Here is a 15,559-nt window from a genome sequence, read left to right as displayed (position 1 = left end):
GAAAGAGTTGGCGTTTGCGAGATGCTGCTACTGGTGCCGCCGCTGCTGTTCTTGCGGCGGGAGTCCATACATCTACCCAGTGGGCTGTCACAGTCATACAGTCCTGACCCTGCCCTGCTCCACTTGTCCACATGTCCGTGGTTAAGTGGACATTGGGTACAACTGAATTTTTTAGGACACTGGTGAGTCTTTTTCTGAGGTCCGTGTACATTTTCGGTATCGCCTGCCTAGAGAAGTGGAACCTAGATGGTATTTGGTAACGGGGGCACACTGCCTCAATATAATGTCTAGTTCCCTGTGAACTAACGGCGGATACCGGATGCACGTCTAACACCAACATAGTTGTCAAGGCCTCAGTTATCCGCTTTGCAGCAGGATGACTGCTGTGATATTTCATCTTCCTCGCAAAGGACTGTTGAACAGTCAATTGCTTACTGGAAGTAGTACAAGCGGGCTTACGACTTCCCCTCTGGGATGACCATCGACTCCCAGCAGCAACAACAGCAGCGCCAGCAGCAGTAGGCGTTACACGCAAGGATGCATCGGAGGAATCCCAGGCAGGAGAGGAATCGTCAGAATTGCCAGTGACATGGCCTGCAGGACTATTGGCCTTCCTGGGGAAGGAGGAAATTGACACTGAGGGAGTTGGTGGGGTGGTTTGCGTGAGCTTGGTTACAAGAGGAAGGGATTTACTGGTCAGTGGACTGCTTCCGCTGTCGTCCCAAGTTTTTGAACTTGTCACTGACTTATTATGAATGCGCTGCAGGTGACGTATAAGGGAGGATGTTCCGAGGTGGTTAACGTCCTTACCCCTACTTATTACAGCTTGACAAAGGGAACACACGGCTTGACACCTGTTGTCCGCATTTCTGGTGAAATACTTCCACACCGAAGAGCTGATTTTTTTGGTATTTTCACCAGGCATGTCAACGGCCATATTCCTCCCACGGACAACAGGTGTCTCCCCGGGTGCCTGACTTAAACAAACCACCTCACCATCAGAATTCTCCTGGTCAATTTCCTCCCCAGCGCCAGCAACACCCATATCCTCCTCATCCTGGTGTACTTCAACACTGACATCTTCAATCTGACTATCAGGAACTGGACTGCGGGTGCTCCTTCCAGCACTTGCGGGGGGCGTGCAAATGGTGGAAGGCGCATGCTCTTCACGTCCAGTGTTGGGAAGGTCAGGCATCGCAACCGACACAATTGGACTCTCCTTGTGGATTTGGGATTTCGAAGAATGCACAGTTCTTTGCTGTGCTGCTTTTGCCAGCTTGAGTCGTTTCATTTTTCTAGCGAGAGGCTGAGTGCTTCCATCCTCATGTGAAGCTGAACCACTAGCCATGAACATAGGCCAGGGCCTCAGCCGTTCCTTGCCACTCCGTGTGGTAAATGGCATATTGGCAAGTTTACGCTTCTCCTCCGACAATTTTATTTTAGGTTTTGGAGTCCTTTTTTTTCTGATATTTGGTGTTTTGGATTTGACATGCTCTGTACTATGACATTGGGCATCGGCCTTGGCAGACGACGTTGCTGGCATTTCATCGTCTCGGCCATGACTAGTGGCAGCAGCTTCAGCACGAGGTGGAAGTGGATCTTGATCTTTCCCTAATTTTGGAACCTCAACATTTTTGTTCTCCATATTTTATAGGCAGAACTAAAAGGCACCTCAGGTAAACAATGGAGATGGATGGATTGGATACTAGTATACAATTATGGACGGACTGCCACGGTTAGGTGGTATAAAAAAAACACGGTTAGGTGGTATATAATACAATTATGGATGGACGGACTGCCTGCCGAGTTCCGACACAGAGGTAGCCACAGCCGTGAACTACCGCACTGTACACTGGTTGATAAAGAGATAGTAGTATACTCGTAACTAGTATGACGACGGTATAAAGAAAGAAAAAAAAACCACAGTTAGGTGGTATATAATACAATTATGGATGGACGGACTGCCTGCCGAGTGCCGACACAGAGGTAGCCACAGCCGTGAACTACCGCACTGTACACTGGTTGATAAAGAGATAGTAGTATACTCGTAACTAGTATGACGACGGTATAAAGAAAGAAAAAAAAACCACGGTTAGGTGGTATATACAATTATGGATGGACGGACTGCCTGCCGAGTTCCGACACAGAGGTAGCCACAGCCGTGAACTACCGCACTGTACACTGGTTGATAAAGAGATAGTAGTATACTCGTAACTAGTATGACGACGGTATAAAGAAAGAAAAAAAAACCACGGTTAGGTGGTATATAATACAATTATGGATGGACGGACTGCCTGCCGAGTGCCGACACAGAAGTAGCCACAGCCGTGAACTACCGCACTGTACACTGGTTGATAAAGAGATAGTAGTATACTCGTAACTAGTATGACGACGGTATAAAGAAAGAAAAAAAAACCACGGTTAGGTGGTATATAAAACAATTATGGATGGACGGACTGCCTGCCGAGTTCCGACACAGAGGTAGCCACAGCCGTGAACTACCGCACTGTACACTGGTTGATAAAGAGATAGTAGTATACTCGTAACTAGTATGACGACGGTATAAAGAAAGAAAAAAAAACCACGGTTAGGTGGTATATAATACAATTATGGATGGACGGACTGCCTGCCGAGTGCCGACACAGAGGTAGCCACAGCCGTGAACTACCGCACTGTACACTGGTTGATAAAGAGATAGTAGTATACTCGTAACTAGTATGACGACGGTATAAAGAAAGAAAAAAAAACCACGGTTAGGTGGTATATACAATTATGGATGGACGGACTGCCTGCCGAGTTCCGACACAGAGGTAGCCACAGCCGTGAACTACCGCACTGTACACTGGTTGATAAAGAGATAGTAGTATACTCGTAACTAGTATGACGACGGTATAAAGAAAGAAAAAAAAACCACGGTTAGGTGGTATATACAATTATGGATGGACGGACTGCCTGCCGAGTTCCGACACAGAGGTAGCCACAGCCGTGAACTACCGCACTGTACACTGGTTGATAAAGAGATAGTAGTATACTCGTAACTAGTATGACGACGGTATAAAGAAAGAAAAAAAAACCACGGTTAGGTGGTATATAATACAATTATGGATGGACGGACTGCCTGCCGAGTGCCGACACAGAGGTAGCCACAGCCGTGAACTACCGCACTGTACACTGGTTGATAAAGAGATAGTAGTATACTCGTAACTAGTATGACGACGGTATAAAGAAAGAAAAAAAAACCACGGTTAGGTGGTATATAATACAATTATGGATGGACGGACTGCCTGCCGAGTGCCGACACAGAGGTAGCCACAGCCGTGAACTACCGCACTGTACACTGGTTGATAAAGAGATAGTAGTATACTCGTAACTAGTATGACGACGGTATAAAGAAAGAAAAAAAAACCACGGTTAGGTGGTATATACAATTATGGATGGACGGACTGCCTGCCGAGTTCCGACACAGAGGTAGCCACAGCCGTGAACTACCGCACTGTACACTGGTTGATAAAGAGATAGTAGTATACTCGTAACTAGTATGACGACGGTATAAAGAAGGAAAAAAAAACCACGGTTAGGTGGTATATAATACAATTATGGATGGACGGACTGCCTGCCGAGTGCCGACACAGAGGTAGCCACAGCCGTGAACTACCGCACTGTACACTGGTTGATAAAGAGATAGTAGTATACTCGTAACTAGTATGACGACGGTATAAAGAAAGAAAAAAAAAACACGGTTAGGTGGTATATAATACAATTATGGATGGACGGACTGCCTGCCGAGTTCCGACACAGAGGTAGCCACAGCCGTGAACTACCGCACTGTACACTGGTTGATAAAGAGATAGTAGTATACTCGTAACTAGTATGACGACGGTATAAAGAAAGAAAAAAAAAACACGGTTAGGTGGTATATAATACAATTATGGATGGACGGACTGCCTGCCGAGTGCCGACACAGAGGTAGCCACAGCCGTGAACTACCGCACTGTACACTGGTTGATAAAGAGATAGTAGTATACTCGTAACTAGTATGACGACGGTATAAAGAAAGAAAAAAAAACCACGGTTAGGTGGTATATACAATTATGGATGGACGGACTGCCTGCCGAGTTCCGACACAGAGGTAGCCACAGCCGTGAACTACCGCACTGTACACTGGTTGATAAAGAGATAGTAGTATACTCGTAACTAGTATGACGACGGTATAAAGAAAGAAAAAAAAACCACGGTTAGGTGGTATATACAATTATGGATGGACGGACTGCCTGCCGAGTTCCGACACAGAGGTAGCCACAGCCGTGAACTACCGCACTGTACACTGGTTGATAAAGAGATAGTAGTATACTCGTAACTAGTATGACGACGGTATAAAGAAAGAAAAAAAAACCACGGTTAGGTGGTATATAATACAATTATGGATGGACGGACTGCCTGCCGAGTGCCGACACAGAGGTAGCCACAGCCGTGAACTACCGCACTGTACACTGGTTGATAAAGAGATAGTAGTATACTCGTAACTAGTATGACGACGGTATAAAGAAAGAAAAAAAAAACACGGTTAGGTGGTATATAATACAATTATGGATGGACGGACTGCCTGCCGAGTTCCGACACAGAGGTAGCCACAGCCGTGAACTACCGCACTGTACACTGGTTGATAAAGAGATAGTAGTATACTCGTAACTAGTATGACGACGGTATAAAGAAAGAAAAAAAAACCACGGTTAGGTGGTATATAATACAATTATGGATGGACGGACTGCCTGCCGAGTGCCGACACAGAGGTAGCCACAGCCGTGAACTACCGCACTGTACACTGGTTGATAAAGAGATAGTAGTATACTCGTAACTAGTATGACGACGGTATAAAGAAAGAAAAAAAAACCACGGTTAGGTGGTATATACAATTATGGATGGACGGACTGCCTGCCGAGTTCCGACACAGAGGTAGCCACAGCCGTGAACTACCGCACTGTACACTGGTTGATAAAGAGATAGTAGTATACTCGTAACTAGTATGACGACGGTATAAAGAAAGAAAAAAAAACCACGGTTAGGTGGTATATACAATTATGGATGGACGGACTGCCTGCCGAGTTCCGACACAGAGGTAGCCACAGCCGTGAACTACCGCACTGTACACTGGTTGATAAAGAGATAGTAGTATACTCGTAACTAGTATGACGACGGTATAAAGAAAGAAAAAAAAACCACGGTTAGGTGGTATATAATACAATTATGGATGGACGGACTGCCTGCCGAGTGCCGACACAGAGGTAGCCACAGCCGTGAACTACCGCACTGTACACTGGTTGATAAAGAGATAGTAGTATACTCGTAACTAGTATGACCGTGACGACTATAAAGAAAGAGAAAAAAAACACGGTTAGGTGGTATATACAATTATGGATGGACGGACTGCCTGCCGAGTGCCGACACAGAGGTAGCCACAGCCGTGAACTACCGCACTGTACTGTGTCTGCTGCTAATATAGACTGGTTGATAAAGAGATAGTATACAATACTACTAATATTATATATACTGGTGGTCAGGTCACTGGTCACTAGTCACACTGGCAGTGGCACTCCTGCAGCAAAAGTGTGCACTGTTTAATTTTAATATAATATTATCATGTACTCCTGGCTCCTGCTATAACAACCTGCAGTGCTCCCCAGTCTCCCCCACAATTATAAGCTTTATATACATTGATGTGCAGCACACTGGGCTGAGCAGTGCACACAGACTGAGTCACTGTGTGTATCGTTTTTTTCAGGCAGAGAACGGATATATTATTAAATAAAACAAACAACTGCACTGTCTCTGGTGGTCACTGGTCACTGTGGTCGTCAGTCACTAAACTCTGTCTGCACTCTCTTCTACAGTATCACAGCAATCTCTCTCTCTCTCTCTCAACCCTAATCTAAATGGAGAGGACGCCAGCCACGTCCTCTCCCTATCAATCTCAATGCACGTGTGAAAATGGCGGCGACGCGCGGCTCCTTATATAGAATCCGAGTCTCGCGAGAATCCGACAGCGTCATGATGACGTTCGGGCGCGCTCGGGTTAACCGAGCAAGGCGGGAAGATCCGAGTCGCTCGGACCCGTGAAAAAAAAGGTGAAGTTCGTGCGGGTTCGGATTCAAAGAAACCGAACCCGCTCATCTCTAATTATAACGCGCAGGTAATTACCATGCGCACATCGGGGTCTGATCCTGAGTCTTAGGCATCGGCCCATAATCACACAGATGCACATTGGTGGTCATTCCGAGTTGTTCGCTCTGTAATTTTTAGAGATGAGCGCCTGAAATTTTTCGGGTTTTGTGTTTTGGTTTTGGGTTCGGTTCCGCGGCCGTGTTTTGGGTTCGACCGCGTTTTGGCAAAACCTCACCGAATTTTTTTTGTCGGATTCGGGTGTGTTTTGGATTCGGGTGGTTTTTTCAAAAAACCCTAAAAAACATCTTAAAACATTGAATTTGGGGGTCATTTTGATCCCATAGTATTATTAACCTCAATAACCATAATTAACACTCATTTTCAGTCTATTCTGAACACCTTACACCTCACAATATTATTTTTAGTCCTAAAATTTGCACCGAGGTCGCTGGATGACTAAGCTCAGCGACCCTAGTGGCCGACACAAACACCGGGCCCATCTAGGAGTGGCACTGCAGTGTCACGCAGGATGTCCCTTCCAAAAAACCCTCCCCAAACAGCACATGACGCAAAGAAAAAAAGAGGCGCAATGAGGTAGCTGTGTGAGTAAGATTAGCGACCCTAGTGGCCGACACAAACACCTGGCCCATCTAGGAGTGGCACTGCAGTGTCACGCAGGATGTCCCTTCCAAAAAACCCTCCCCAAACAGCACATGACGCAAAGAAAAAAAGAGGCGCAATGAGGTAGCTGACTGTGTGAGAAAGATAAGCGACCCTAGTGGCCGACACAAACACCGGGCCCATCTAGGAGTGGCACTGCAGTGTCACGCAGGATGTCCCTTCCAAAAAACCCTCCCCAAACAGCACATGACGCAAAGAAAAAAAGAGGCGCAATGAGGTAGCTGACTGTGTGAGAAAGATAAGCGACCCTAGTGGCCGACACAAACACCGGGCCCATCTAGGAGTGGCACTGCAGTGTCACGCAGGATGTCCCTTCCAAAAAACCCTCCCCAAACAGCACATGACGCAAAGAAAAATAAAAGAAAAAAGAGGTGCAAGATGGAATTGTCCTTGGGCCCTTCCCACCCACCCTTATGTTGTATAAACAAAACAGGACATGCACACTTTAACCAACCCATCATTTCAGTGACAGGGTCTGCCACACGACTGTGACTGAAATGACGGGTTGGTTTGGACCCCCACCAAAAAAGAAGCAATTAATCTCTCCTTGCACAAACTGGCTCTACAGAGGCAAGATGTCCACCTCATCATCATCCTCCGATATATCACCGTGTACATCCCCCTCCTCACAGATTATCAATTCGTCCCCACTGGAATCCACCATGTCAGCTCCCTGTGTACTTTGTGGAGGCAATTGCTGCTGGTCAATGTCTCCGCGGAGGAATTGATTATAATTCATTTTAATGAACATCATCTTCTCCACATTTTCTGGATGTAACCTCGTACGCCGATTGCTGACAAGGTGAGCGGCGGCACTAAACACTCTTTCGGAGTACACACTTGTGGGAGGGCAACTTAGGTAGAATAAAGCCAGTTTGTGCAAGGGCCTCCAAATTGCCTCTTTTTCCTGCCAGTATAAGTACGGACTGTGTGACGTGCCTACTTGGATGCGGTCACTCATATAATCCTCCACCATTCTATCAATGGTGAGAGAATCATATGCAGTGACAGTAGACGACATGTCCGTAATGGTTGTCAGGTCCTTCAGTCCGGACCAGATGTCAGCATCAGCAGTCGCTCCAGACTGCCCTGCATCACCGCCAGCGGGTGGGCTCGGAATTCGGATTTGGGATTTCGAAGAATGCACAGTTCTTTGCTGTGCTGCTTTTGCCAGCTTGAGTCTTTTCATTTTTCTAGCGAGAGGCTGAGTGCTTCCATCCTCATGTGAAGCTGAACCACTAGCCATGAACATAGGCCAGGGCCTCAGCCGTTCCTTGCCACTCCGTGTGGTAAATGGCATATTGGCAAGTTTACGCTTCTCCTCCGACAATTTTATTTTAGGTTTTGGAGTCCTTTTTTTTCTGATATTTGGTGTTTTGGATTTGACATGCTCTGTACTATGACATTGGGCATCGGCCTTGGCAGACGACGTTGCTGGCATTTCATCGTCTCGGCCATGACTAGTGGCAGCAGCTTCAGCACGAGGTGGAAGTGGATCTTGATCTTTCCCTAATTTTGGAACCTCAACTTTTTTGTTCTCCATATTTTATAGGCAGAACTAAAAGGCACCTCAGGTAAACAATGGAGATGGATGGATTGGATACTAGTATACAATTATGGACGGACTGCCACGGTTAGGTGGTATAAAAAAAACACGGTTAGGTGGTATATAATACAATTATGGATGGACGGACTGCCTGCCGAGTTCCGACACAGAGGTAGCCACAGCCGTGAACTACCGCACTGTACACTGGTTGATAAAGAGATAGTAGTATACTCGTAACAACTAGTATGACACTATGACGACGGTATAAAGAATGAAAAAAAAACCACGGTTAGGTGGTATATATTATAATAATAATACAATTATGGATGGACGGACTGCCTGCCGACTGCCGACACAGAGGTAGCCACAGCCGTGAACTACCGCACTGTACACTGGTTGATAAAGAGATAGTAGTATACTCGTAACAACTAGTATGACACTATGACGACGGTATAAAGAATGAAAAAAAAACCACGGTTAGGTGGTATATATTATAATAATAATACAATTATGGATGGACGGACTGCCTGCCGACTGCCGACACAGAGGTAGCCACAGCCGTGAACTACCGCACTGTACACTGGTTGATAAAGAGATAGTAGTATACTCGTAACAACTAGTATGACACTATGACGACGGTATAAAGAATGAAAAAAAAACCACGGTTAGGTGGTATATATTATAATAATAATACAATTATGGATGGACGGACTGCCTGCCGACTGCCGACACAGAGGTAGCCACAGCCGTGAACTACCGCACTGTACACTGGTTGATAAAGAGATAGTAGTATACTCGTAACAACTAGTATGACACTATGACGACGGTATAAAGAATGAAAAAAAAACCACGGTTAGGTGGTATATATTATAATAATAATACAATTATGGATGGACGGACTGCCTGCCGACTGCCGACACAGAGGTAGCCACAGCCGTGAACTACCGCACTGTACACTGGTTGATAAAGAGATAGTAGTATACTCGTAACAACTAGTATGACACTATGACGACGGTATAAAGAATGAAAAAAAAAACCACGGTTAGGTGGTATATATTATAATAATAATACAATTATGGATGGACGGACTGCCTGCCGACTGCCGACACAGAGGTAGCCACAGCCGTGAACTACCGCACTGTACACTGGTTGATAAAGAGATAGTAGTATACTCGTAACAACTAGTATGACACTATGACGACGGTATAAAGAAAGAAAAAAAAATACCACAGTTAGGTGGTATATATTATAATAATAATACAATTATGGATGGACGGACTGCCTGCCGACTGCCGACACAGAGGTAGCCACAGCCGTGAACTACCGCACTGTACACTGGTTGATAAAGAGATAGTAGTATACTCGTAACAACTAGTATGACACTATGACGACGGTATAAAGAAAGAAAAAAAAATACCACAGTTAGGTGGTATATATTATAATAATAATACAATTATGGATGGACGGACTGCCTGCCGACTGCCGACACAGAGGTAGCCACAGCCGTGAACTACCGCACTGTACACTGGTTGATAAAGAGATAGTAGTATACTCGTAACAACTAGTATGACACTATGACGGTATAAAGAATGAAAAAAAAACCACGGTTAGGTGGTATATATTATAATAATAATACAATTATGGATGGACGGACTGCCTGCCGACTGCCGACACAGAGGTAGCCACAGCCGTGAACTACCGCACTGTACACTGGTTGATAAAGAGATAGTAGTATACTCGTAACAACTAGTATGACACTATGACGACGGTATAAAGAAAGAAAAAAAAATACCACGGTTAGGTGGTATATATTGTAATACAATTATGGATGGACGGACTGCCTGCCGAGTTCCGACTGCCGACACAGAGGTAGCCACAGCCGTGAACTACCGCACTGTACTGTGTCTGCTGCTAATATAGACTGGTTGATAAAGAGATAGTATACAATACATACAACAATATACTACTATACTGGTGGTCAGGCACTGGTCACCACTAGTCACACTGGCAGTGGCACTCCTGCAGCAAAAGTGTGCACTGTTTAATTTTAAATTAATATAATATTATGTACTCCTGGGGGCTCCTGCTATAACAACCTGCAGTGCTCCCCAGTCTCCCCCACAATTATTATAAGCTTTGCCTTTTATACATTGATGTGCAGCACACTGGGCTGAGCTGAGTGCACACAGACTGAGTCACACTGTGTGACTGGCTGCTGCTGTGTATCGTTTTTTTTCAGGCAGAGAACGGATATAGCAGAGAACGGATATATTATATTAAAATAAATAAAAGTTAACTAACAACAACTGCACTGGTCACTGTGGTAAACTCTGTCTGACTCTGCACAATCTCTCTCTCTCTTCTAATCTAATTTCTAATGGAGAGGACGCCAGCCACGTCCTCTCCCTATCAATCTCAATGCACGTGTGAAAATGGCGGCGACGCGCGGCTCCTTATATAGAATCCGAGTCTCGCGAGAATCCGACAGCGTCATGATGACGTTCGGGCGCGCTCGGGTTAACCGAGCAAGGCGGGAGGATCCGAGTCTGCTCGGACCCGTGAAAAAAACATGAAGTTCGTGCGGGTTCGGTTTCAGAGAAACCGAACCCGCTCATCTCTAGTAATTTTCTTCGCATTGCAGCAATTTTCCGCTAATTGCGCATGCGCAATGTCCGCACTGCGACTGCGCCAAGTAAATTTGCTATGCAGTTAGGTATTTTACTCACGGCATTACGTGGTTTTTTCTTCGTTCTGGTGATCGTAATGTGATTGACAGGAAGTGGGTGTTTCTGGCCGGAAACTGTCCGTTTTATGGGCGTGTGGGAAGAAACGCTACCGTTTCCGGAAAAAACGCGGGAGTGGCCGGAGAAACGGGGGAGTGTCTGGGCGAACGCTGGGTGTGTTTGTGACGTCAAACCAGGAACAACAAGCACTGAACTGATCGTAGATGCCGAGTAAGTCCCGAGCTACTCACAAACTGCACAGAGATGTCTTTTCGCAATATTGCGAATCTTTCGTTCGCAATTTTAAGAAGCTAAGATTCACTCCCAGTAGGCGGCGGCTTAGCGTGTGCAAACCAAAGCAGCTAGCGAGCGAACAACTCGGAATGAGGGCCATTGTTTTTCAACTGCGCATGTATCTAATGCTGAGTACACACTGTGGGGTAAATTTACTAAGGTGGGAGATTTTTAGAACTGGTGATGTTGCCCATGGCAACCAATCAGATTCTACTTACCATTTATCTAGCTGCTTCTAGCAGATAATAGATATAATCTGATTGGTTGCCATGGGCAACATCACCAGTTCTAAAAATCTCCCACCTTAGTAAATTTACCCCACTGTTTTACTGAATGACCGATATATCATGGGTCCGTCGGCCAGTGTGTATCAACCATATGTCTGATAATACCGTAGTTCACAGACATATCACGTCGGCCCTGCAGCACACACGATGACCAATATATCTACAGATATCTACAAGTGTGTGTACAGATGGTCAGCCGACCGCCCGTACACATGCTGCGGCTGCCGACGGCGATTGACGGCTCAACTGGGCGGACGCATGTAAAGGCCCGCCCAGTTCAAGACATCAGTCATAATGGATCGGGCAGTGTGTATGCACAACACAATGCCCGATCCAGATCCAGATATATCTACACATCTACCAGTGTGTACACAGCGCATGCGACCAAAGGTGGGACGCACAGGGACGCACGGTCTCAGAAATGTATTGTCCGTTCCTGGGCGGTGACTGGGCGGTGGCTATGTGGGCTTATGGGCGTGTCACTGGACTGATTGTGAACTCAGGGCCTGATTCATTTTTGTAAGTAAAGCAAAAAAGCACGCAACTGGGTGACACCATGCTGCACTGCAGGTGGGGCAGATGTAACATGTGCAGAGAGAGTTAGATTTGGGTGGGGTGTGTTCAAACTGAAGCCTAAATTGCAGTGTAAAAATAAAGCAGCCAGTATTTACCCTGCACAGAAACACTATAACCCACCCAAATCTAACTCTCTCTGCACATGTTACATCTAAACTCCCGATCAGCAGCTATTGTGCAGGTAATGTAATACTCTTGGATGCTGTTATTTTAAAGACACATTTCTCTGCAGATTTTCCAGAATTGCAGCTGTGTATATTCATCGAACACGACGGCGGTGCTGGGGCAGTGCCCGCGGGAGGAACGCTGTAACACCATGCTGGTCTACTTCATGATCCTGAATGTTCTCTGCTGCTTCATCTTTTCCATGGGAGCCATGCCAGGATACATGGTGCTGATCAGGTAACATTACCTCTGCCAGGTCACCTGTGGTAATACCCCTGGTATCTGAGCCTCTGTCACACGGTCATTGTGCTATCAGGACTTGCTACAGACAGTGGGAAATGGGCGGGAATGAGGGTCCCGGGGAAAGGATGTGCAGGACCAGTGATGCATCATTGCCGGTGCTGAGGGTAAAACATAAATACTGGACACATCAACCTCCGTCACTAGAGATAGTAATGTTCAGTATCAGTAACTGACGGCTACCTCAGCCTGAGGACATGTAAGCTCCCGGGTATCAGTGTGGTTGGGATGATTTATAGGGTGACATGAAGTAGCTGAGGGCTGATGGACAAAGGATAATTATTGTAGCTCACTCCATGGATGGGGAACAGGGAAAGGCTTTGATAGTCCTCATATTTCCTGAGACAAGGAGTTACCCGGTCACCAGAGAGAGGGCGAGCAGGGTAGATGGGCACGTCTCCTCCGATAGGGTGAGCTCTGTCACTACCTTAGGGGGAGCCAGTCACCAGTTACACAGCTACCAGGGCTATGCCAGGTAAGTGCGGGTGGTTCTCCTCAATCCAGGTTGTTTGAGTGATGCACCTTGGTCACCCCATTGGATATATTCTATTAATAAACCCTATGACCTCTTAGCACCAATCACTGTCTCTGTGGTGGTTTGGTTATACAGCCTAGGCGGAACCTCAGGGGTCTATGTACTAAGCATTGGAGAGAGATGAAGTGGGGAAGTAGGTGCTAATACATTGGTACTCATGGTCTGCATCTTTTCTCTCCTAGGAGTTTGACCCCAGAAGAAAAGTCTTTTGGTCTCGGCCTTCACCTTTTACTTGCACGAGCGCTCGGTAAAGGCACAGCTCTCTCTCACGTTGTGTAATTGGGACCATCCTATAGTACTAGAGACACTCCTGTCCATTAACTAGAATCACCCAAACGCTGGCGTGTTATACAATCAGATTTATTGAAAAAGTATAAAAAACACATATAAGGAATTATTCCTGCTGAACCACATCTGTTATAAAGAGAAACATAGACACAAACATCCAACCAACACTCACCATCACATAAGCCTCTAAAAAGTAACATTTGTTATCAAGAAGTTTCCCCCTTCCCCATGCTAGTTATTTATCAGAGATTCCGCCTGTGGAAAAAACTCTTCAAATGTCTCGAGGTTTTATCCCGGCATGATCTATATCGCCTACCCGATGGAAGCAACCGGAACTGCACATGACCTGGGTGAGTTGCATCTGCCACAGTATTTCTCGCCCGTCTATCAACTTTTACCAAATCTAGATCCTGTATATGGGCAGATCAGTGGCAATATGTTTTTCTGCAGCTCTTATCACCCTTTGGGGGTAAATTTACTAAGGTGGGAGATTTTTAGAACTGGTGATGTTGCCTATGGCAACCAATCAGATTCTACTTACCATTTATCTAGCTGCTTCTAGCAGATAATAGATATAATCTGATTGGTTGCTATGGGCAACATCACAAGTTATAAAAATCTCCCACCTTAGTAAATTTACCCCTTGGAGTCTATTTTTCTCCTGCTACAAACCACGCACTGATGCATGAGCAGTGGATTGACTGGATCACTGCCATGTATCAAAGGAATTCCTTTGGCAAGTTAAACTTCCTCAACTGTCACAGGTAATAAATCCTCTGCTGTGCTTTTATAACAATAGTTTCTGTGTTGGAACCGCATCTCAGGTCCCTGGAGATCAAAGCCTCCACACAATCATTCATAGTGATCGGGGGCACCACTAAGGTATGCCTCCTAAACCCACTATCATTTACCCTGTTTTAGATGGATTTAGCTCTAAGTTGTTCCGGAGGCCCCACCAGGCCAATTGCTCAATCTCCCTTCTGTATGCGACTCTTCACCATCCCTGATGAGACCAATGACCAAGGTGTCATCGGCAAATTTCAGGAGTATCACTGCATGCGCCAAAGGCGTGCTTCTGTAAAGGGGGTGTGGCCAACCAGAAAGGTTTCAAGATAACAGAGCCACATAATAGCATCAGCTCACCTCCACACCTACCATATGGTAGAGGGTAACAGGAGAGGGAGACAGGGAGATGGTGATACCAGGAAGAGGGTGCACCAGAGAGAGGGTGACAGCAGTCAGTGATGGCAGGGAGAGGATGACAGCAGTGGGTGACAAGGAGAATGTGACAGCAGTGGGTGACAGGGAGAGGGTGATAGCAGTGGGAGATGTCAGGGAGAGGGCGACAGCATTGGGTGACAGGTAGAGGGTGACAGCAGTGGGAGATGCCAGGTGGAGGGTGACAGCAGTGGGTGACAGGGAGAAGTTGACAGCAGTGGGTGATTGGGAGAGGGTAATGACAGAGAGAGGGTGACAGCAGTGAGTGACAGGGAGAGGGTGACAGCAGTGGGAGATGCCAGGGAGAGGGTGACAGCAGTGGGAGACAGGGAGAGGGGGACAGCATTGGGTGACAGGTAGAGGGTGACAGCAGTGGGTGACCATGAGAATGTGACAGCAGTGGGTGACAGGGAGAGGGTGATGACAGAGAGAGGGTGACAGCAGTGAGTGACAGGGAGAGGGTGACAGCAGTGGGAGATGCCAGGGAGAGGGTGACAGCAGTGGGTGACAGGGAGAAGGTGACAGCATTGGGTGATAGGGAGAGGGTGATGACGGAGAGAGGGTGACAGCAGTGAGTGCCAGGGAGAGGGTGACAGCAGTGAGTGACAGGGAGAGGGTGACAGCAGTGGGTGATGCCAGAGAGAGGGTGACAGCTGGAGCAGTAGGTGACAGTGAGAGTGTGACAGCAAGAAGGAGAGGGTGACGGGAACAGGCAGATTTGCTTACCTGGTCCTGGGCCCAAAACATCCTCTGGTGATCCCGGGCGGCAAGAACAGCTGCTCAGCAG

The 15,559-nt window shown here is 46.5% G+C and overlaps 1 protein-coding gene across 1 annotated transcript in view; it reads left to right on the top strand.

Moving 5' to 3' along the window:
- Window positions 1-15,559, top strand: part of LOC134933875 (solute carrier organic anion transporter family member 1A2-like) — a 133,429-nt gene that overhangs the window by 106,510 nt on the left and 11,360 nt on the right. Inside the window, 2 exon segments of the mRNA XM_063929414.1 lie at window positions 12,499-12,668; window positions 13,449-13,513. Coding sequence (XP_063785484.1) covers window positions 12,499-12,668; window positions 13,449-13,513 — 235 coding nt within the window.

The sequence above is a fragment of the Pseudophryne corroboree genome, chromosome 6, assembly GCF_028390025.1.
Source record: "Pseudophryne corroboree isolate aPseCor3 chromosome 6, aPseCor3.hap2, whole genome shotgun sequence".
In the NCBI taxonomy this organism is placed as follows: Eukaryota; Metazoa; Chordata; class Amphibia; order Anura; family Myobatrachidae; genus Pseudophryne; species Pseudophryne corroboree.
The sequence above is the reverse complement of the archived record's forward strand: the minus strand, read 5'-3'. Positions and strand labels throughout refer to the sequence as shown.